This window comes from Schistocerca gregaria, chromosome 3 (genome assembly GCF_023897955.1).
Source record: "Schistocerca gregaria isolate iqSchGreg1 chromosome 3, iqSchGreg1.2, whole genome shotgun sequence".
Taxonomy (NCBI): Eukaryota; Metazoa; Arthropoda; class Insecta; order Orthoptera; family Acrididae; genus Schistocerca; species Schistocerca gregaria.
The window spans coordinates 171,490,676-171,514,032 of NC_064922.1; the positions used below are offsets into that span (position 1 = coordinate 171,490,676).

General features: G+C 37.9%; 1 protein-coding gene across 1 annotated transcript in view; it reads left to right on the forward strand.

Annotated features, from left to right (window-relative positions):
* The window catches only part of LOC126356178 (hemocytin), a 438,196-nt gene that overhangs the window by 391,281 nt on the left and 23,558 nt on the right, over positions 1–23,357 (forward strand). Inside the window, exons 70-74 of the mRNA XM_050006942.1 lie at positions 5,506–5,712; positions 6,058–6,177; positions 11,817–11,972; positions 16,440–16,583; positions 18,462–18,584. Coding sequence (XP_049862899.1) covers positions 5,506–5,712; positions 6,058–6,177; positions 11,817–11,972; positions 16,440–16,583; positions 18,462–18,584 — 750 coding nt within the window. The remainder of the gene's footprint in view (positions 1–5,505; positions 5,713–6,057; positions 6,178–11,816; positions 11,973–16,439; positions 16,584–18,461; positions 18,585–23,357) is intronic.

The window sequence follows — 23,357 nt, forward strand, 5'->3', positions numbered from 1 at the left end:
TTTTTGATGAAAATAAATTATAGTACCCATAATCCTTTCAACTGTGGTTTGATATACTCCACATTATCTCGCACAATTGCTTCTGTGTACCACCTTTCTTTTTTTGATTTAATGATTTTACTTTGTGTCATTTTTGTGGTATATGTCAATTCATTTATTTAGTGCCCATATTATCAAATTCATGATACTGGGCTTGTCAAAGTACAGAACAGTATTAAATATTACATGTTTACATCATGAACAAAATCTTATCATTGGTATCAACACATCCATACAACAAAAACATTATTCTGCTTACATACATACATAGATGAAAGAAGTTGGGTTTTGTCTAGGTATGGTTGATAATTATGAATTTTTGTTTAGAGAGTTATGAAGTAGATCTACAGATTTGAGTGAAATTCCAGGTATTCATTAATGCTGTAGAAGCTGTTGTTTATTAGTAGATTTTTTAGTTCTTTTTTAAATGTATTACTGTTTGGAATTTGTTGATGCTATCTGGCAATGCACTGTACAGAATTTTTGGTTTGTAAACAGCACTGTCCTGATATATTGATTTTCTGTGCACATCCCTATGATAGTCATCCCTGTTCCCTGTTTGATAATGGTGGATCTCACTATTCAAATGTGAAACTTGATGGTTTTTAATGAAGCATATGCTTTCAAATTTAAGTATAAATGGTAAAGTCATGATTTGTAATTCCTTAAAGATACCTCAACGTGGTGTTCTGTAAGCAACATCACTTATTAATCTTAAAGTTTTCTTTTGGAGTTTAAAAGACTGCTTTGCAAAAGCACACTTCAGTAGACTATGCATATCTGCATTATATGCACTTAACACTGTTTCAGTATTGCAGCAATCTTTAAGAACTCTTAATATGTAGCAGTACTTGCTTAATTTTTTTGTTAAGCGTTTCTACATGTTTTTCCCATCTTAGATGCTCATTCACCCATAATTCTAAAAATTTTATGTGATTCTTTTGCTGAATTTGGCTATTTGATAATGTGGATTTTAGTTTGGTCCTATTTTTGTTCCTTATATGGTTTCTCTTGTCATTGACAACTAGACAGTTACCTTTAAACCACTTTTCTGCCACTTCTGCTGTTTTGTCGATTTTTTTCTGCATCTCATAATCATTCTTCCCTTTTATAATAAAGCTGGTATCATCAGCAAATAATATGGTATCAGCTGTTAAAAAAAACTGCGTGCCAGACCGAGACTCGATCTCGGAACCTTTGCCTTTTGCAGGAAAGTGCTCTACCAAGTGCCCGTGAAAGGCAAGGATCCCGAGTTAGAGTCTCAGTCCAGCACACAGTTTCAATCTGCCAGGAAGTTTCATATCAGTGCACACTCTGCTGCAGAGTGAAAATCTCATCTGAAACATCCCCTAGGCTGTGGCTAAGCCATGTCTCACAATATCCTTTCTTCCCGGAGTGCTAGTTCTGTTAGGTTCACAGAAGAGTTTGGAAGGTAGGAGACAATGTACTGGCAGAGTTGAAACTGTGAGGACGGGTTGTGAGTCGTGCTTGGGTAGCTCAGATGGTAGAGCACTTGCCCGCAAAAGGCAAAGGTCTGGAGTTCGAGTCTCTGTCTGGCACACAATTTTAAGCTGCCAGGAAGTTTCATATCAGTGCATATTCTGCCACAGAGAGAATATCTCATTCTGGAAACACCCCTAGGCTGTGGCTAAGCCATGTCACCGCAATATCCTTTCTTTCAGAAGTGCTAGTTCTGCAAAGTTTGCAGAAGAGCTTCTGTGAAGTCTGGAAAGTAGGAGACGAGTTACTGGCAGAATTGAAGCTGTAAGGAAGGGTCATGACTCGTGCTTGGGTAGCTCAGTTGGTAGAGCACTTGCCCACAAAAGGTAAAGGTCCTGAGTTCGAGTCTGACACACACTTTTAATCTGCCAGGGAGTTTCATATCGGCACACACTCTGCCGCAGAGTGAAAGTCTCATTCTGGAAACATCTCATAGGTTGTGGCTAAGCCATGTATCTGCAATATCCTTTCTTCCAGGAGTGCTAGTTCTGCAAGGTTCGCAGAAGAGCTTCTATGAAGTTTGGAAAGTAGGAGACAAGGTACTGGCAGAGTTGAAACTGTGAGGACAGGTCATGAGTTGTGCTTGGGTAGTTCAGATGGTAGAGCACTTGCCCGCAAAAGGCAAAGGTCCTGAGTTCAAGTCTGGGTCTGGCATACAGTTTTAATCAGACAGGAAGTTTCACATTAGCGCACTCTTCCGCACAATGAAAATCTCATTCTGAAGTTTTAGGACACTAAAGAGGGCTGTTTGTGTAAATTTGCCTTTCCTGAAACCATGCTGTGCATTTACAAGAATTTTATTTTTGTTTAGGAAGTCTAGCAATCTCTCATACATTATTCTTTTGATTATTTTCAAATATACAGGTAATAATGATAGAGGTCTGAAATTTTTAATGTCAAACTTGTCACCACTTTTATAAACTGGTATTACTGTTGACTGCTTAAGTTTACTTGGAAACACAACAGTTTCAAAGGAGCCATTGATTATGTCCCAAGTTGAGAGACAACATTATTGGTACTATATTTAATAATTTTATCAGGGAGACCATCAAATTCACAGGTAATTTTACTCTTTAGTTTGCTGATAGCCATTTGTACTTCTTTGGGTGTTACAGGATATGGGTACACTGTCCGTTCATTTATTGGAGTTGTTACCTTTGTCTTTGGATTATATTTAGTGGTGATCATGTTTTCGGCTACATTAATATAATGATCATTAAATATAATTAGCTATTAGAAGTGGATCATCAGCAACTTCATTTTTGTGTTTTATGGTGATTTTATTACTTCCACTTTCATGTTTGCCTGTATGATTATTAATAACTTTCTATCATAGATTTCATTTTATTGTTACCCTTTCTGATATATGATTCATTGTACTTCCTTTTTGCAGCAATTATAGCTTCCCTGTGATTTTTCCTATAACACTTGGCATATGGTGTCAAGATCGTATTTTGCTTTGCACACTTATATAGCATCCTTAGACTTTCTGATGACTCTTTGATTTGTTATCCATGAATTTGTTTTTTTGTTTATTTTCATTCTCTTCAGAGGGAATTAACTATCAAAGCAGTATTTATAATTTGACAAGAGCTTATTGAATTTTACATCTACAGAACTATAGCTTTCCAGGTCCCAGTTTACTTTTTTTAACATTAGATTAAATACCCTAATGCTGTCATCATTAATTAATCTTTTCTCAATATATCTCCTGTTGACACTTTTCTCATGAGATTTCTCTAAAGTCAATTTAACTGCTTGATGATCAGAGAAACCTGTATCCAATACCTCAGATTAAAGCCACATTTTGATTTGTCAATGAATATTTTATCTATAGCATTAATATTGAAATCCCCAAGCACAATTATGTATTTTGACTGACTATTTAGATAGTTCAGAAGATTTTCCAAATTTGCAGAGAATAATTCAAAATTGCCAGATGGGGATCTATATATACATGTAATTATAATTTTACTGTCTTTTAGTTCACATAAACAATATTCAAAATCTTTTTCAATACAGTAGACACTTTTAAGCCTAATTTCCTTTGATTTAATACCTGTTCTTACATATATACATGTTACACCCCCTCTGTATGTTTCTGTGCAAAAGCTGCTGACCAACTGGAAGTCTGAGATCCCAACTGCACATTTTTGTAGTTCTTGTAGCCAATGTTCAGTTATACACAAGATAGAAATCTCCTTAAATGAACCATTAAAAAGGAACTCGAGCTCATACAGCTTACTGGTTAAGCCTTGTACATTATGATATAGGATGGCTAAGGATTTATTCAGTTCTATGACAGGTATGTTTCTGGCTTGGTTACTTCTTTTAAGAGTAGGCTCTAGTCTTTTCGTTTCTGATTTGATTTTCACCTCCTAGGGGCCATGGACGTCTTCTTGGTTGTTTTCTTCTGCAGTGGATTGGGCCATAAAACATCCTTCATATGTTGTTTGGATGCTAACTTCTGCCTGGTGCTTCATCGTGACCTGTTGTTTTTAACTTCTGTCCGCCCTGGTGCGGGTTCCTTCTCAGTCTTTTTACATGGTGATGTCTTCTGTGCTGGTTCCCTGCCATTTGTTCATTCCACTGAAGGCATATTTACTGTTAACTTTTTGGTTTCTACTTCTGTTATTTTCATATACTGTGGTGATACCGTCTTCTGTGTTCCTTCCTTGTCACTTGTTCATTCCATGGTATGCATATTTGCTGTTAATTTTTTGGTCTTGTCTTCTGTTATTTTCCCATATTGTAAGCAGACAGTTTCATTGAGTGACCGATCTGCCTGTTTCAAGCGGTTAACAGAGATCAGTGACGGTGTGGTGGGCTGAATCATGGCTGAATAATGAAGGTTCATGCATAATTTTTCCTTCCCTTTCAGCACCAAATGTAGCCCATGCTTTTTATAATCAGTCCTCCTTAAAAAAAGATTTACATCCAGTACCTCAGCATGACTTTACTGGGCAACAAATTCCATCAAGAATGTATCCATTTTGTATATTTTGTCATTCCAGTCCACCCTATCATATCTGTAAGGCACTGTACACAGAATCACTTTAGTGTTCATAGATTTTGTGAGTATCATGTTCACAGTGCATTGGTAATCCTTGATATCTGAAACTACATCATTTGTACCAGGCAGGACAATAACACATTCAAATTTACTGAAATCCATTACCAATTCTTCAATGTTATTAACAACTTATTTCAACTGTGCGTTTGGTTTGACAACAGACGTCACAAAATATCTTGGTGGAAGTGTCTGATTTAGTTAACTAGTGCAGTAAATAAAATCTTGTGTCCTGTTTCTGCATGCTTTCCAGTACTTAAAACTTTCTTGTAGCTGTTGTTATTTATTTTACAGGAGTTACTAAACACATTACTTCTTGACGATGCCAGAGCACTTTGTTTACTTATGTAGTTTTTGTAATTTATTGTAGATAACACATCACAGCCGTTGTTGTGCACTAAATTTATGCTGCTTTCACACTTTTTTTTAAATTTCCGACATATGCATATATCTTTTATCAACTTATCCCAATAAATTGAGTTTTCAGTCATCATTTCCTGTTTCAACATCAGCTAAAGTTTTTCTAATGTAAGTTTACTAATATCCACTTTCACTTCACTGATCATAAGTTGTAATTTAGTAACACGGTCATTCAGTTTCGATATTTCATATTTATATTGCACAGACACTTTCTTTTTACCAGAAAAATTGACACTTTTTTTTACCAAGATGCATGATAGACTTTTACACTAGCCGCCATCTTTTACTTTCATATATGTCTTGCATACACCACTTTTCATAATCATCAGTATTAACAAGTAAACACAAGTAATTCCAATATTTGATGGATAAATTGATCATGTGCCTATCTCTGAAAAAGATGAAAGTTTTTCTTCTAAATTATTATTTGGTTTTACTGTTTCAGTGGATATTTCATGATGTGTTTCTGCTTTCAGCCTGGTGAACGATGGCAGGATGGCCCTTGCAAATATTGTGAGTGCATAGGAAGCACACCAGGCCCATATCACCCAGAGTGCAATATAAGTCCTTGTCTTGAACCTGTAACTGATCAAGATTATGTAATAGAAGAGAAGAAAAAGTATGGTGAATGCTGCCCTCTCTATGAAAAGATCGCATGTCAAGAGGGAGGACGTACCTACCAAGTGAGTAGCCTTTAAAAATACACTCCTCCCATCTTTTGTTTTGTTGCCCAAGCTAATAGCACTAATGGTTTAAAAACCACTAGCAGGAGACATGTTTAGCTTCATAAAACAGCTAGCAACAGTTTTAAGAATGTTATGCAGACATAACTGTAGAATCATTGTTCATGGAGACTTTAATCCAGCTTTGGATTATCTGTCACAGTAAAGTGCATTTTTTCCTGCTCTGTAGTTATAAAGAGGATACTTCTGCAGATCAGTTGAAACCTCTGTGCTCTTTGCATCTCAAATAATATGTCATAGAATTGCTTTCTGTTAAAACTTCACAATTTCTTTCTGTTTTCAAAGGTTGGAGAACAGTGGCCTTCACCTGATGGAAATCCTTGTGTTATCTTATCATGTGAGGAAACAGAGGATGGTATAGCAAAGAAGACACATGTTGAGAAATGTCAAACACAATGCCAGGAGGTCAGTACATTTGGATGAAGGGACACAGATACAATGTTCTTCTATCAGAATTGAGAACTGCAAGTTAAATGTAACAAAAATATAGTTGATCAAGTGAATCTAAAATGCTTACATCATTATTTAAAAAGTACCAAGTGTTAGTCCATAGGCATAGTTGAACATCACACTGAGTGTTCAGTTTGGCACAGTAGTTACAACAAGTATAATAAACATAAACATCACTCATGGATTTGGCCTTAGGGCTGTACCAATTGCCCAGCTGTTGCATAGGTAGTATTAGGAGTGATGTGTGATTGTGGGATATGTGATCAGCATGTCACCAATCCCTCCACCTGTTGTTGCCAGTAGACGAATACCGGTGGAGACACTGCTTCTTTATTCAAGCGGCTCCTCATTTGGTTTCACACAGCTGAGAGGACCCCATTCCAGACCTCTCTACCTCAGAAAAAAATCTGTGGAGGTACCTGAAACTGAACCCAGGTCCTTCCCAACTGAAGGTTGTGACGTTAACCATTTAGTTACAAAGGCGATCAACTTTAATAATGTATAGGGCCCCCATGAGCATACAGAAGTGCCACAACACAACATGGCATGGACTTGACAAAGGTCTGAAGTAGTGCTGGAGGAAACTGACACCATGATTCCTGCAGGGCTGTTCCTAAATCCGTAAGAGTATGAGGGGGTGGAGATCCCTTCTGAGCAGCACACTGCAAGGCATCCCAGATATGCCCAATAATGTTCATGTCTGGGCAGTCTGGTGTCCAGCAGAAAAGTTTAAACTCAGAAGAGTGCTCCTGAAGCCACTGTGTAGCAATTCTGGACGTGTGGCATGTAGCATTGGCCTGCTGGAATTACCCAAGTTTGTCAGAATGCACAATGGACATGATCAGACAGGATGCTTATATATGTGTGACCTGACAGAGTCATATCTATACATATTAGGGGTCCCATATGACTACAACTGCACATGTCCCACACCATTACAGAGCCTCCACCAGCTTGAACAGTCCTCTGCTGCCATGCAGGGTCCATGGATTCATGAGGTTGTCTCCATACCCGTACCCGTCCATCTGGTCAATACAATTTCAAACGAGACTCATCCGACCAAGTAACATGTTTCCAGTCATCAACAGTCCAATGTCAGTGTTGACAGGCCCAACCGAGGTGTAAAGCTTTGTGTCAAGCAGTCATGAAGGGTATACGAGTGGGATTTTCTGCTCTGAAAGCCCACATCGATGATGTTTCGTTGAACAGTTCGTACTAACACTTGTTGAAGGCCCAGCATTGAAATCTGCAGCAGTTTGTGGAAGGCTTGCACTTCTGTCACATTGAATGATTCTCTTGAGTCTTCATTGGTTCTGTTCTTGCAGGATCTTTTCCTGGCCACAGCAAAGGCAGAGATTTGATGTTTTAGCAGATCCCTGTTATCACAGTACACTCGTGAAATGGTTGTACAGGAAAATCCCCACTTCATTGCTACCTCTGGGATGCTGAGTCCTATCGCTCGTATGCTGACTACAACACCTCATTCAAACTCCCCTAAACCATGATAACCTGCCACTGTAGAAGCAGTAACAGATCTAACAACTGCAATGCCATATTCTGCCTGTTTACATATCTCTGTATTTGAATGTGCATGCCTATGATAGTTCCATTGGAACTTCAGTGTAGTTTTCTGTTTTATGGTATGTGTAATGCTTCACACTGAGGCACTACTTATAATTAGAAAACATCTAAATGTCAGAGCAAATAAAAAATTTCTTGTCCTGGGGTTCCTATTCCATAGCATGTTCTTTTTTTTTCATAGTGTCTTTAAGTAATCTTTGTACAGTCTAATTTTTCATTTACATTTATTTTATTTTAATTTACTTTTAACCAGATGTGGTTAATAGTTTCCATATTGCACAAGGCTGTGAATGTGTTACCAGTGTGGTCAAATTTTTGAGTGCTGGAGACTTGTACCAATGTTGTTGTCCCTTTCACTTACGTCTCAAAAAAATTGTCTTAACTAACACATTTTATCAAACAAATCACCATTAGCAAGCAAGGAACTTGTTAGTAATCAAAATTAATAGTACTCCTCATTTCATCTAATCAACCATTCAAGTCATTCTAAGTGGTGACACTTTTACCTATTCTAGTGCACCCTTTAAAACATTTACGGACTTGGCATTCCTAGAAATCCCAATGCCTACAATACAAAGAAATAAACGTTACACTATCAAAAATCAATATGAAACATTTATTTGTGACAGATCAGAGTATGATAGAGAGACTCGAGAGTGAAGGTTTAGCCACAGTGTTGATCCCCCTTCACTGTAAGCAGGGAGGTGTGAAAATTGTGTGGCTTGGTGAAGCTCCATTAAGCTCGCTCAGATAGCTGAGCCTTCTAGAAGCCAATAAGAGCTGTACTCCATAGAAGTCACAGTGCAAAATCTCTGCTATACAGAGCTGACTGCAGGGTACAGCCTTAACACTAACTACTGCCTGTTTGAAAAATATCACTCAGTATTAACAGGTATATAAGAGTTGAATGTCTTAACTAAATCTTATAAGACTTTATATGCTCAAGTATGTGGAATAGCGATCTTCATTTTCAATGCAAAATTTAAACAACTGGCAAAATCAGTACACAAAAAAAGACAAAGATGCTCCTGTTTAAAAGACACTGACTATTAGAGTGGGGTACCAGATGCTTCATTCTACCTTCCTCAGCACCTTTAAAAATTTTGGCATGCAAACATATTCCAGCTCTTTTTAACATATAATTCACTTCTCACTCCCACAAGCTCCCCTAACTCCACTTGCTCATACCCATTGTGTAAATCTCACATGCATCCATTCCCACTTGCCCATTCTCACTCACTCATTCAGCCTACCTCATTGTCACTATCTCTCTCACTGTCACCATCTCCTTCTCAGATCTGCAGTCTCTGCTGTTCTGTCCTACTACTACTGTCTCTTCTTACTGTCATTCTTCCTTTTGCTCTGTCTTACTGCTGCTATCTCATTCATTCCTTCCCACTGTCTTTCTTTGTTTACTTCGCTAGCTCTCTCTTCCACACTGTCATTATCATAGACTCTGTCTCTCATTATCACTGGTCTCACCCACTTCCACTTTCTCCTTCTCTTTATTCCTCTCCCGCCGCACTGCCTCCTTCACTCTTTTCCTAGCACTGTTCTTTCAGTGCCAACTATGTTCCACTGCCACTGTGTCCCTCTCTCACACACACTGCCACTGTTTCCTTTGCTCTTTCTATACCATTACCACTATCTACTGTCTTCCAATATTTATTACTTTCCATCTCTTTCCCAATGACACTGTCTTCTTTTCTCTAGGCATAAAAAAGTGTGAATATGTTCGCATGCCAAAATTTTTGGGAAAATTTTTGAATGAGCTGATGAAGGTAGAATAAGACAGCTGGAACCCCCTCTTCTCTCAAGAATCTTTTAACCAGGAGCATATTCATCTTTTTTGTGCTCTGTCAGGAGCATTTTTCCACTGGTTCCCTTCTTTCCCTTTCTATGGCAGGGCATGTCACTTACATGAAAAAAACTTTATGAGTCAGTAAAATTTTGATAGGTTGCTGGAGTGAAATCAAAATAATGCAAATCTAATTTTACACCTCAGGTTATTCGAGATTGGGATCTTAAAAATGTATCACAAAAATTTCTGCCATATTCTGTGCATAGCCATCTTGGAATTCATTTCTCAGTTTTGGTATCCAAAAACCATGCTTTTGGAGTGTTTCTCAATAACAGATGAAGAACTACTTGATAAATACCTAGAGAATATATCGTTAAAATTTGAGCAATTTGCTGTAGATAATTATTTAGGTATCTGCTGCTCACAGTGAAAAAAATGGTGAAAAATTCTATTTTCGGGTTTTCTCAGTAACTGCTCTTTAAATAAATGAAGCCTCCATAAGCCCCTTAAGGCACACCATAGACCACATATCATGCAAAAAGAACCAACAGATTTGCTCCACTTACCTAAGCTTGAGTAAGTGTGTAATATTAGAAAATTGACCCCGTACTGTAAGACAGTTGCAATAATATGATCCTTCTCTTGGATATACAGATGGTCCCTAGCCCAACACTTAACCCTACCTTTCTATCACCAATGGAACATGAGGAATGAGCCCCAGAAAAATCCCATTTTTATGTGCGGCACTTTGGAACACATTGGTAGTGCGTGCTGTCATACAAATTTGTCAAGATTCCAAATTTACGTAATGACATGACTGATTTCAGTTGTGCTAGCAATGTTCTAAAATGCAGTCAAAACTGGTCATATCATTACATAAATTAGCAGTCCAAACAAATAAAAAAATTATATTGTTATTTAAATCCATGTGGAAAATACTCAAAATGCTTCCTGATAATTTAAATTATGTAAATAATTAAGGGAAAATGTCATATAAAGATGTGAAACAAATACTAACAAAGAGATAGAGGGGGTGGCCAGTACTTACCTCAGCTCAGTACAGCCGATAGATACACAAAAAACAACCAAAAATTTACGTTCCTAGCTTTCGGAATAAATGTTCCGTCGGCTGTACTGAGCTGAGGTAAATTTAAATTATGTGACAGATGATTGAAAAATATATCTTTTGGGGTGGCTGCTCCTCAAAGCTGTCAACTATGAGCTGTTGCTGCTTTCAGATCTATTCAAACAAGTGGTTGGAAAAGTTTCAAATATTGTTAGAAAAATTTGAGTCATTTTTATGCCAACTTAAAAGACAAAAAAGTAAATAATAGTCTGTTAAGATTTTAATATTAATTTTCTATAAAATTCAAATAAAAGAAACCATTTGGAAATGTTGCTTGACTCAGAACCTGGATTCTATTGTAATTTTTCCACCAGAATTACACAGGAAAGTAGTATTATAATAGAGAACATGTTTGTAGAGGCACACTTTTTCATTGATGATGTAAATGTTTATCCAGTAGTGTCTAGCCTTTCTAGCCATGTGTGTCTATTTCTTCAGCAGTGGTGGTAATTTTATGACATCTCAGACACAAAGACAAGGCTGAGATGAACCTTGTACACTAGTGCTCCAAAAACCTGGTCTATACTTATGTGCCATAAGGTATTCTGTAGGGATGCACTGTCACTTATGTAATAGAATCCACTACCCAGACCCTAGCATTTCACTGTTGTTTATTGGTGATTTTGATGATATTCAGTTGTATGCCATCCATGTTAACTGCCAAACCAGTCATCCTACTAGACATTCAGCTTTTTAAAGGGTACAACATCATATTACAAGTATTCTCAGACATTTTAACTTCCAAGTTGGAAAAGAACTTGATGCCAATTTGTTTGGTGATAGTTATTGATATTGTTTATGTATCAGTAATACAACATTAGAACTATTTAGAAGTATGTCAGCACTGATCAAATACTCTCAAGAAAACTAATATACAGTTGCCAGACAAAGAAGTAGGTACACCAGTACTGCATAGTGGCTTCCCAAGATTGTCAGAATAGTTTATCATATCTTGTATAGTAGAAATCTCTGTCCCCCATGATCCATAATACTTTTTACTCCCAAACACATGAGCCTGATTACCATGAAGGCAGTGTGCACCTCAGTCATCACTATTGTCTATAATTACTATCATTATCTTTCCAGGGCTGGGAGTATCGACCACCTGTTTCACCAGCTCGTTGCTGTGGAGAATGCAAGCAGAGTGGCTGTCTGTTCAATGGGCAGCTGTTTCCAGAGGCTGCCACCTGGGAATCTGCTGATCACTGCACAAAGTACTATTGTCTCCAGCTCAATGGAACGGTGTGTAGCTGGTCTTGATCCTGTGAGAAACTACGAATATGTGGCTAACTGTCTATAGTTTTAAAACCAAAATATGGATTGGTTAGTTGTCATAATCTGGACTCTGATATATCACTATGCATGTTATTGATTTTTATCCAAATAAAAAAAGAGTGAGTGAGAAGTGAAAATGAATACAGTGATAGAACATTCTGTTAGAATATAAACAAGGGGTATCAAAAAAGGCAAAACATATCCGTATCAAATATGCTAAACTGTGTATTGAACAAAGAAACCTAGGTAACACTGGTCAACAGGGAATTTTTTTGCATAAACCAAAGATGATCTTCATAGGTCCAATGAACATGGATATCATGATTAAAATTGTCTCCTAGCTCTGGGTTACATGTTAGCTGGGACTTTGTATTTCGCGTATATTGATACTGTAATCAATAGGACATATACATTAGTTGCACTTACCTAGTATAACTGTGCCATTTCTGTGCCTTCCTGTTGTGGATGATTTCTTGAGGATTTTTCTCTAGCACCTAGCAGAAATCAGCCTACTTAGCAATAACCCACCATCCTGTGCATTGCTGTTCCATGAGAGAAATGTCCTGATGGCACCATTTGCTGTGCTTATTACTGAAAGTACCAAAGTCCTCTGGGAACACATCGAAGTGGGAGTAAAGCAAATGCTTGTTACCATCCATGTTGCAGCCAGTGACTTCATAAGCATGAATGAGTTCATCCACAAGGTCTATGTTATTTTCAGCTCTCCTGTTTCCCAAGAACAACTTTGTCATGTCACAATAATAATGCCACTGATGCAGCAGATCAGGGGTTAGAATGGACTCAAAGTGTTTGTTCCCCAGTAGCTGGCATATCTGTGGACCAATGAATACCACTTTTTGAGCTTCACTGTGTTCACTTGTAGAAACTTCTTAAACAGATACTGAAATGCTGCACAGTGTATCAACAAATGTTGTCATGAATCCTAGCTTAATGGGCGACTGTGGGAGAACAAATTTGTTCAGATTCACTAGAGGTTCTTCAGCAACATTTTTTGACCCAGGCACCAGAGCTGTTTGTAGAGGTCATTCCCTCTGAATGTAGTGTTTTTTCCTTGTGTGACTGCTCCACTCACATAGGTAGCAGCAATTGTAACCCCCTTGCAAATGTAAAAGCTTTGCAGTGACTGAAATCTCCGCATACCAGCTATTCATGCTTATGGTAATTAACACTGTTTAATTGATTTCAACATGGTATGATTTTCTTTAGCTAAGCCAGCATGTGCAAACAGGGATGGATGGTATTTCATTACTTTTGTACAACAGAACTGCCTTCAGGCTTGTTTTTGAGCCATGTATAAAGAGGGTCGACTTGTCTGGCTTGTATGTAAAGTGCAGGTCTTCCAAGAAACCTTCAACGACACTGTAGAATGTAATGTTGTCTTCAGTACTGAAATTAGACACGTTTTTTCTCTGATGCTCCTAAAACACAGGCATGCATTCTGTCTCGGAGTGGAGATTCCAGAGCTGCCTGCAGTCACGTGGCCAAGACTTTGTCTTTACACTTTGGAAAATCTAAATCCCTAATTGGATCACTGAGTTCACATTGTGTAGTTTTGTGAGGTTCTCCAGATGATGATGGCAGTGTAAATATAGGGTTAGAGTCACTGGTGGATGATTGCACTTGTCTGTCTGTATTCATCATCATTACTGTCACTGCTTGATGGTGATACATTTGGAGGAACAGGAACTGGCAGCCCGTCACCATGAGTGACATGGTGACATCAAGCAAAGAATATAGTTGTCTGCTTGTGTCTGTGTATATGCGGATGGATATGTGGGTGTGTGCAAGAGGGAATGAAAAGGAAAGATGAAAGGATGTGGGTTTTAAGGGAGAGGGTAAGGAGTCATTCCAATCCCCGCAGCGGAAAGACTTACCTTAGGGGGAAAAAAGGATAGGTATATACTCGCGCGCACACACACACACACACACACACACACACACACACACACACACACACACACACACACACACACACACACACACGCATTTCCATCCATACATACACAGACTGTGTGTATAGAAAGAAACTTCCACGTGGGAAAAATATATTAAAAACAATATATTAAAAACAAAGATTCCAAGACTTACCAAGCGGGAAAGCGCCGGCAGACAGGCACAATGAACAAAACACACACACAGAATTACTAGCTTTCGCAACCGATGGTTGCTTCTTCAGGAAGGAGAGGGAAAGACGAAAGGATGTGAGTTTTAAGGGAGAGGGTAAGGAGTCATTCCAATCCCGGGAGCGGAAAGACTTCCCTTAGGGGGAAAAAAAGGACAGGTGTACACTCGCACGCACACACACACACACACACACACACACACACACACACACACACACACGTGTGTGTGTGTGTGTGTGTGTGTGTGTGTGTGTGTGTGTGTGTGTGTGTGTGCGTGCGAGTGTATACCTATCTTTTTTTCCCCCTAAGGTAAGTCTTTCCACTCCCAGGATGGGAATGACTCCTTACCCTCTCCCTTAAAACCCACATCCTTTCATCTTTCCCTCTCCTTCCCTCTTTCCTGACGAAGCAACCACCGGTTGCAAAAGCTCGTATGTGCGGATGGATATGTGTGTGTGTGTGTGTGTGTGTGTGTGTGTGTGTGTGTGTGTGTGCGAGTGTACACCTGTCCTTTTTTTCCCCCTAAGGGAAGTCTTTCCGCTCCCAGGATTGGAATGACTCCTTACCCTCTCCCTTAAAACCCACATCCTTTCGTCTTTCCCTCTCCTTCCTGAAGAAGCAACCATCGGTTGTGAAAGCTAGCAATTCTGTGTGTGTCTTTGTGTGTTTTGTTCATTGTGCCTGTCTGCCGGCGCTTTCCCGCTTGGTAAGTCTTGGAATCTTTGTTTTTAATATATATATATATATATCACACACACAGAAAGAGAGGAAGAGAGAGAGAGAGAGAGAGAGAGAGAGAGAGAGAGAGAGAGAGAGAGAGAGAGAGAGAGTCATTGCAGTCTTGGTTGGTGAAGAGAACAGGTAAGAGGTGATGGTGAAGAATGGGAATGTGCACCAGGAGAAAAGAACAGGAACATGCTAACTGCAACAGCTTCACAGATGCAGTCAATAGTACTGGCAGCAAGATGAAGAGTGAGAGTTGGTGTGTGGAGATAGTAGAGGACAACCAAAGAGGAAATGATGTAGAGGGAAGCATTTTGTGGTAAACAGCATGGCTCTGAGCACAATGGGACTTAACATCTGTGGTCATCAGTCTCCTAGAACTTAGAACTACTTAAACCTAACTAACCTAAGGACATCACACTCATCCATGCCTGAAACAGGGTTCGAACCTGTGACTGTAATGGTCATGCGGTTCCAGACTGAAGCACCTAGAACCACACGCCCACACTGGCCAGAGTAAACAGCATGCGTTGCTGCTATGTGAGCAGGTTGCCTGAGGCCATGACCATTCATACTGAAGGACAGTTGACCCTTTATAAGTGATTATGATGATAGACATATTCATTGTCCCAGCCGTGTTCACAATAATTCAAATGAATAATGATAAGCAGAAAAATTAATATTTACAAACTTTCATATATTATTGATTTTATTTTTGCTGGTGCTTTTCTTTTTGCTTTCATTACGAGCAGTAGAGTGTATCATGTCAGTAATAAACAATTTATTTTTAAGTCTGTCAGTCTAGAGGATACCCCAAAAAAAGAGAGAGAAAACTGGAATTTTTGGGCCTTATGTAATTCTTATTTTCTTCTTTTTTTGTTGGTATATTACTGGAAACATGTAGGACGAACTTCTCAATTATCACAAGCAGTCACTTTACCATTTGGCTATCTAATCACAACTGACGTCCAGACTCAAATTTCCATATGTCTACAACCTTTACTGATACATCTATTATATGTAATTCCATGGAGGGGAGACATATTACTTGAAAGTCACTTGCACAGTGTCAGCAGATAAATACGACATTGCAGTGCCAATGTTATTCTGAATTACGATGCATTGTTCCTTCAGATATACATGCATGCATGATATTCTGAACAATGATGCAATGTTCCTTCAGACATGGAAACGCGCATGTTATTTCGAATTCGACAAATGGAAGTTTAGTTCTGGCTGCAAATCAAGCTTGGATAGCCAAAAGGTAAGACTCATGATAAGTGGCAGATCTGAGTTTGATTCCCTGTCCAGCACAAATTTTCATTGTTATAATTCCATTGTTCATCTGATACTAGCCCACATTCACAAATGCAAATATGTTATTTCATAACAGCTGTACTCACTACTGTGCCTAACACTGGCACTGCAATATCATATGCTTCATTCCTCTGTTGTATGAAATTCATGAAACATAATATCGCTGTCAGCAATAATATTTGGGCAGTATTACAACAGCAAATTGTCCAGCAAATCTAATAGTCCACTAATACCTGTTTCTCTTCCACAGTTCCAAATAGACGCAGTGCTGACTGCCTGTCCAGAAGAAAACACAACTGACACAAACATTGCTTATGAGGTGCAGAATGTTGAAGGACAATGTTGTAAACAGCGAATCCCTATTGGCTGTCAAGAAGGGGGTGAAGTATACAGTGTGAGTGTGCTTGAAAAAACCATCATTGAAAATGTTTAATAAGTAGGCAAAATATTTTCTTATGAGCTTGTAACTCTGTAATTGCTGTGAATACATCTGATGGAGTCGAGAAGGGATTTAAAAACATCTGTTTGTTCTCAGATTGAAAATCAAGTAAACTGATATTTCCTTCAGTTCACTAACATTCTAACAATTGCAAAGACATTTGCCTGTCTGCCTCGTGCTTTAGTATTGTTTCTTAGACTTCTTCTTGTGCTACTTCCTTTGTGCCACATTGTATGCAAGATCGGCAGTGTTAAGTAGGGATATTTGAATGGTTAATTTTTAGGGGTGGCCAGATGCCCTTCCTCCTGCCACCCCATATACTCTGGGACAGAATTAGTCCCCTGGGACAGAATTAGTGTACCCCAGCTGTCTGCATCTAGTGTAAACCATGAAATAGTGCAAATGTGTTTCAAAAGTTGCAAGTCATATAAATGAGGCGGGACATGACGACAAGCCCAGTATTCACCTAGAGGGATGTGAAAAACTGCCTAAAAACCACATCCAGGCTGGCCGGCACACCGGATCTCATCATTAATCCGTCGGGCAGATTCGATCCAGGGCCAGTGCGCCTACCCAAATCGAGGAAGCAGCACATTAGCAAACCTGGCGGGTAGTATTGTTTCTTACACAATGTGATTTAAATCTTTATGTACAATATAAAAGCCAGGATGGAAAAAAATAAACAAAACTGAGGAAAGGCTGTGGTGAATGTGTTTCTTAGTTTTCTTGGTTGGGTGTGGTACAATCTTTTTTGTTCTTGAACAAGAAAAAGAGCAGTAGCTAGAAAGCACCTCACAGCAGTGAACTGCAAGTGAATGGCTACTTTCCTTATTTTTCTTTATTCATATCTTTGTGTCAAAGATGGACATAGAGGAACCAAATATTTGTGGATTCTCTGTGGAATAATGATAATTTCTGCCCTCAGGCACAATTTTTTTCTGAATTAAGGAGTCTTTCAACATTTTTCATGTGGTATGCTGCAACATGTATCATAGCAGAGGATAAATTCTGCCAGTAGTGTATTCCATAACAGTGGTTAATGTTAAAATAGTGTTATGAGATGATTCTTATAGTGAGTTATGATGGAACACACAGTAATCTACAGTTATGTTTCTCCACAACTGAACATTATAAGTGTATAAAATGTGCTGGTAACATACATATCAAACATTTCAGCAACTGTCTTCCTCTTTTGATTTCATCTGAAGAGATAGATGGCACATGTTAGTCAGATGGATCACTGCAGTAGCCACTGCAGCTATATTTTTCTTAGATTAGTCTATTTAATTTGACATAAAATGTTCTTCCTTTGATTCATCTGTTAATACACTGTACCTAGTTGAAAGCAATGAACGGTATTTCTGGAAAAATAGAGACATCATTCACAGTATATGCTTGTAATGTGACAGGCATAATTTCAAATTCCCTTTGCTCAAACATTATCACTTTCAATGTGCTTCAGTGAGTCAGTAATCAAAATTCACACTTTATTATTCATATCAGGCACTGCAATTTTTCAATGTCTTGTCCTTCCATTCATCTGTCTCTCTTTGTTCCATATTTATCAAAGGAATCTTTGCATACATTTCAGCTAGTAAACATTTCTGTATAGTTAAGTAAGGCAACAGTAGATCATCAAGTCACTCAATTCAAACTTGACTTAAAAATAAATATGTTCTACACACTGAAATTTGTTATCGTGCACAGTTCACTTAATCGACTCAGTACAATATTCCATTTTCATTATTAGAGAGTAAGATAATGTTTTATAATTGTAATATAAGAATATGAACATTTTCAGTATTTTATATTTTCCCCCATATCTTCTTTCAGTTTAACACAACCTACCCTTCTCCTTCTGGCAACAAGTGTGAAAGTGTCACTTGCTTTTTCAATGAAGTGACTGGCCAAGTCTACCGGAAAGTCAATTTGCAGGAATGTATGAACTGCTCTGAGGTATGTATAACTCACTGTTATTCACTATCTAAAGTCACTTATATGGCTTAAAATGCATAAACAAAGGTAAAAAAAACAATGTAGTAATAAATGTAATAAAAGAAAAAAGGTAAAAGGGAAAATTGGATTAATTTGGACACACACACTCGTGTTAAGTGAGTCAAAAACATACGCCTACTATTTTTACTTTATTGAAATATGTCATTTGAAATTGTTGCTGTCCTTTAAACCTACATGTAAAACACTACTGGTGATTTGCTTTGTCCTAGATGGCCCTATTGCAATGTTTTACAAAACAACTCAGTGATGCAAAATAAAATCATGCTGTGATAGAGTTGCTCACTGCAGAAAATTTAACATCCAATTGCATCAACAAAATTTTACCTTTTTTATTAGGAACAGGGAAAGCACTTTAACAGGAATACACAAGAAGATTCACAACTTGGTGCTGTCCCAAGTGGCTACCTACACAGGGCAAGGAGTTCCTACAATGCCTAGAACAGACTACTTATACTTCTCATTGTCCACTGCTTGTTGCAGGCCTGCCATATTCAGAAGTTTGTGGCCTGTAAATATGCAAAGTTTTGACCCAAGACAATAAAGACTTCAGAATAGTACCTACCAAACTTGTGGTGCCTTATTGTTGAGAATTTCAGAGGGAGCATTTGTCAAAGTTTGACTGAACCACAGGAAATGAATACTAGATAATGCTTCCAGACGTTCAGCCGAATTGTTGTTTACATTTTATGCATAATATTTCAATGGCTGACTAAATCATCTTCTTCAGGTGCTGTTATTTGCACTTACTTACTTCCTGAACTACAACGAGGCCTCCAAAAGATGAATGGATCGGTTGTCAAAATATTTTGCATGAAACAGAAACAATAACTCAGCTGAACATCAGGGAGCACATCATTAATCAATCATACTGTGAAAATCTGAGAGGTCACACTACAATAGCAGATGAACTGGTATCTCCGAGAGATGAAATGGGTAAAAAAATGAGGCCTAGTAGAAATCATTGTGGCTATAACAGGAGACATTGAACTTAATTGATGAAAAGAAGAAATATAAAAATTCAGCAGATGGGGCAGCCAAAAGGGAATACAGTCATTTAAAAACTGAGATTTAAAGAAATAATTGTGGATAACCTACTATGAACAGCATTGTACATCCATTATTGTAGCCAAGATAACACAATGCCAACACCCATTACAATAACTCCTCAGATGGTGAAGAGATTGAAAAAAAGAATAAAGAAGAGATTGAAAAAACAAATGAAGAGATAAAAGAAATTATTCAGATCCTTAAGGGAGATGCAAATTTTATAGTGATAGAAAACTAGAATTCAGTAGTAGGAAAAGGAAGAGAGGGGAGCATTGTAGGACAATATGAACAGGGGGAAAGGAATGAAAGAGGAAACCACCTGGTAGAATTTTGCACAAAGCATTATCTAATCATTGCTAACACTTAGTTTAACAATCATGAAGGAAGTTTACATACATTGAAGGGACCTGTAGATGCAGGAAGGTTTTTAATTGATTTTATAATGGGAAGACGGATTCTGGAACCAGATTTTAAACTGTAGGACATTTCCAGAAGCAGTTGTGTTCATTAACTATACATTAAAATTGAAGAAACTGCAAACAGGTAGGAAATTAATGAGATGGTACCTTCATAAGTTGCCAGCACTAGAATTTGTGAGAGATTCGAGGGAGCCTGTAATATTGTACAATAGAAGACAAGTGGCAAGTTTCAGAGATAAAATAGTGAATGCGACAGAGTATAAAGTAGGTAAAAAAAAAAAAAGCCTAGTAGAAATCCATGGATAACACAGCAGGTATTTAACTTTATTCACAAAAGGAGAAAATATAAAAATACATCAACTGCAGGGAATACAGACATCTAAAATTAGATTGACATAAAATGCAAAATGGCTGGATCCCAAAGACAAGGCTCTAAAAGTAGATATAAACAGGGGAATGGTAGATGTAGGCTACAGGAAAATTAAAGAAACCATTGGAGAAAACAGAAGCAGATGTATGAATATCAAGAGTTCATATGGGAAGCCAGTACTAAGCAAAGAAGAGAAAGCTGAAAGGTGGAACACGTTTATAAAAAGACTATACAACAGAAATGAGCATGGAGGCAATATTATAGAAACAGAACAGGAAGTTAATGAGAATGATACTGTCAGAACAATTTGACAGGGCACTGAAAGATCTATGTGGAAACAAGGTCCTTGGATCAGACCAAATTCCCTAACAATTATTGAAATCCCTGGGGAAGGCAGCTATGAAAAAACTATTCCATTTGATGTACAAGATATATGAGATTGGCAAATTACACTCAGACTTCAAGAAGAATCTAATAACACCGGTTCCAAAGAAGGTAGGTACTGACAGTTGCGAGTACTCTCAAACCATCAGTTTAGTAAATTAACAAAAATAATCAGGTTCCAAAAATGTAATGTAACTGGATGGATAAAAAATCTACTAACCAAGTGGTGGCAGGAGAACTTATATTTAGAGGTACTGAACTTTGCAGTCTTTTGGAGCCAGTGGTTCCTTCTTCATGTTTTGCAGATGACAGGTTAGGGTCATGTTGTAGGAAGTTGAGGAAGTGTTGTGAAGCAATACTCGATGTTATGGATTCTTGGAAGGCTTGTAGGGGATGATTTTGATATAGTGGTGGGGAGTCAAGTTGGGATCATTGTCAGAACTGTTCAAGGCAGGATTCGACATCAGATTTGCTGTTGGAAAGGTTTTTGGATTGAGTTAAAAAAGCGATATTTCCAGTTAACATTGATTGAATGCAGGATTAGGGCTGACAGTGAGACCATTGAATAATACAGATAACTCAGGAGGGAAGAGTGCCTTAGATGAGAGGTTGAGAACACTGTACTGTTGTGACTGGTTCTTATGATCATGAGTTATCACTGCTCTGAGAGGCAATGGTGAAGGTTGGGGGATGTTAAGAGTTTGGGCCAATCTGTTTGTAGGAGAAGAGTGAAGAAGAAGCCACTGGTTCTGAAAGCATGATGATGTCAATACATTTATATGTGTGTTCTTCTGCCACTGTTTGGTCAGTAGATTTTTTTATCCATCCAATTTACAGAAGGATGGGAAAACTGATTGCAGCTGACCTAGGGGGTGATCAGTTTGGGGTTTGAGAATTGCAGGAACAAGCAAGACAATACTGACCCTATTGAAGAAAGGCAAACCTATGTTTATAGATTTAAAGAAAAATTTTACTGTTTGACTGGAATATGCTGTCTGAAATTTTGAGGCCAGCAGGGGAAAATAGAGGAAGTGGAAGGATTGTTTACAAAGTATATACGAGAAACTGTATTGCAGTTACAAGAGATTAAAGACATGAGAGGGAAGCTGGTTAAGGTGGGAGTGAGACAGGATTGTAGAATATTCTCAATGTTATCCAATCTATACATTGAGCAAGCAGTAAAGAATATCTAGGAGAAATTTGGAAATTGAATTAAAAGTTCATGGAGCAGAAATAAAGACTTTGTGTTTTGGTAATAATGTTGGAATTTTGTCAGAGAAAGTGAATCACTTGGAAGAGCAGCTGAAGTGTCTGTAATATAGATTGTAAAGTAAACATCAGCAAAAGTGTAGCAAAGTTAATTGAATGTAGTTGCTGAGGAGATTAGGCTAGGAAATTAGAGACTTACAGTAGCACATGAGTTTTGCTATTTGGACAGCAAAATAGCTGATGCCAGCTGAAGTAAAGAGGATACAAGATTTAGACTAGCTATAGCAAGAAAAACACTAATGAAAAAAAAAAGAAATTTATTAACATCTAATATAAATTTAAATGTAAGATAGTCTTTTTCTGGACATATTTGTCTGGAGTATAGATTTGTACAGATAAGCACCTCAAATAGAAGTTTTTGAAATATGCTCCTACTGAAGAAAAGCGTGCTATAGCATGATGCTAAAGATTAGATGGATGGACTGAATAACCAATGAGAGTTGCTGAATCACATTGGGGAATGCAGAGATTTATGACACAATGTGACTAAAAGAATGGATTGGTTGATAGGATACATTCAAAGGCATCAAGGAATAGCGTGCTCAGTTATGAATGGAAGTGTGGGGTACAAAATCTAGGAATAAATGCAGTAACCAAATCCAAATGGATGTAGGTCACTGTACTTATTCAGAGATGAAGAGGCCTGCTCAGGATAGACTAACATAGAGAGCTGCATCAAACCACTCTTTTCGCTGAAGGCCACATATTTTGTTTCATGCACAGGCAGTGTGTTAGTTGGATGTGTCACTAATTTGAAAGAAAACTTTGTATTTTTTCTTGACAAGAATGTAATACAGTGGGTACTACATTTCCACAGGAGTCTACAATTCATTGATTAGATTGAGTTGAAAAAGCCATTCAGTTTGTCAACCTGAGTGCCTGTTCCTTTTTAGCACTATTGATAGGTCAGCATCAAAGGACCTAGTGGATGCTGAGAGTAAAAATCAGTTAGAAATAGTGACACCAGGTCAACAATATGGACCAGTTATCAAAATATCATGCAGAAGAATGGAAACAATAACTCAGCTTTTGAACCAAAAAATACACCAGTAATATGTCAACCTGAGATGACCTGAGAGATCACATACAGTGTACCAGATTCAAGTATGGTTTATTAGTATTGTCAGCCATCTTTGTGTGACTAGTTACAGTTCACATTACAAATGTTTCTTGTGAACATGCAAATGAACAAAATAAGGACAAAGCAGAAGCCATTTTTCAGTC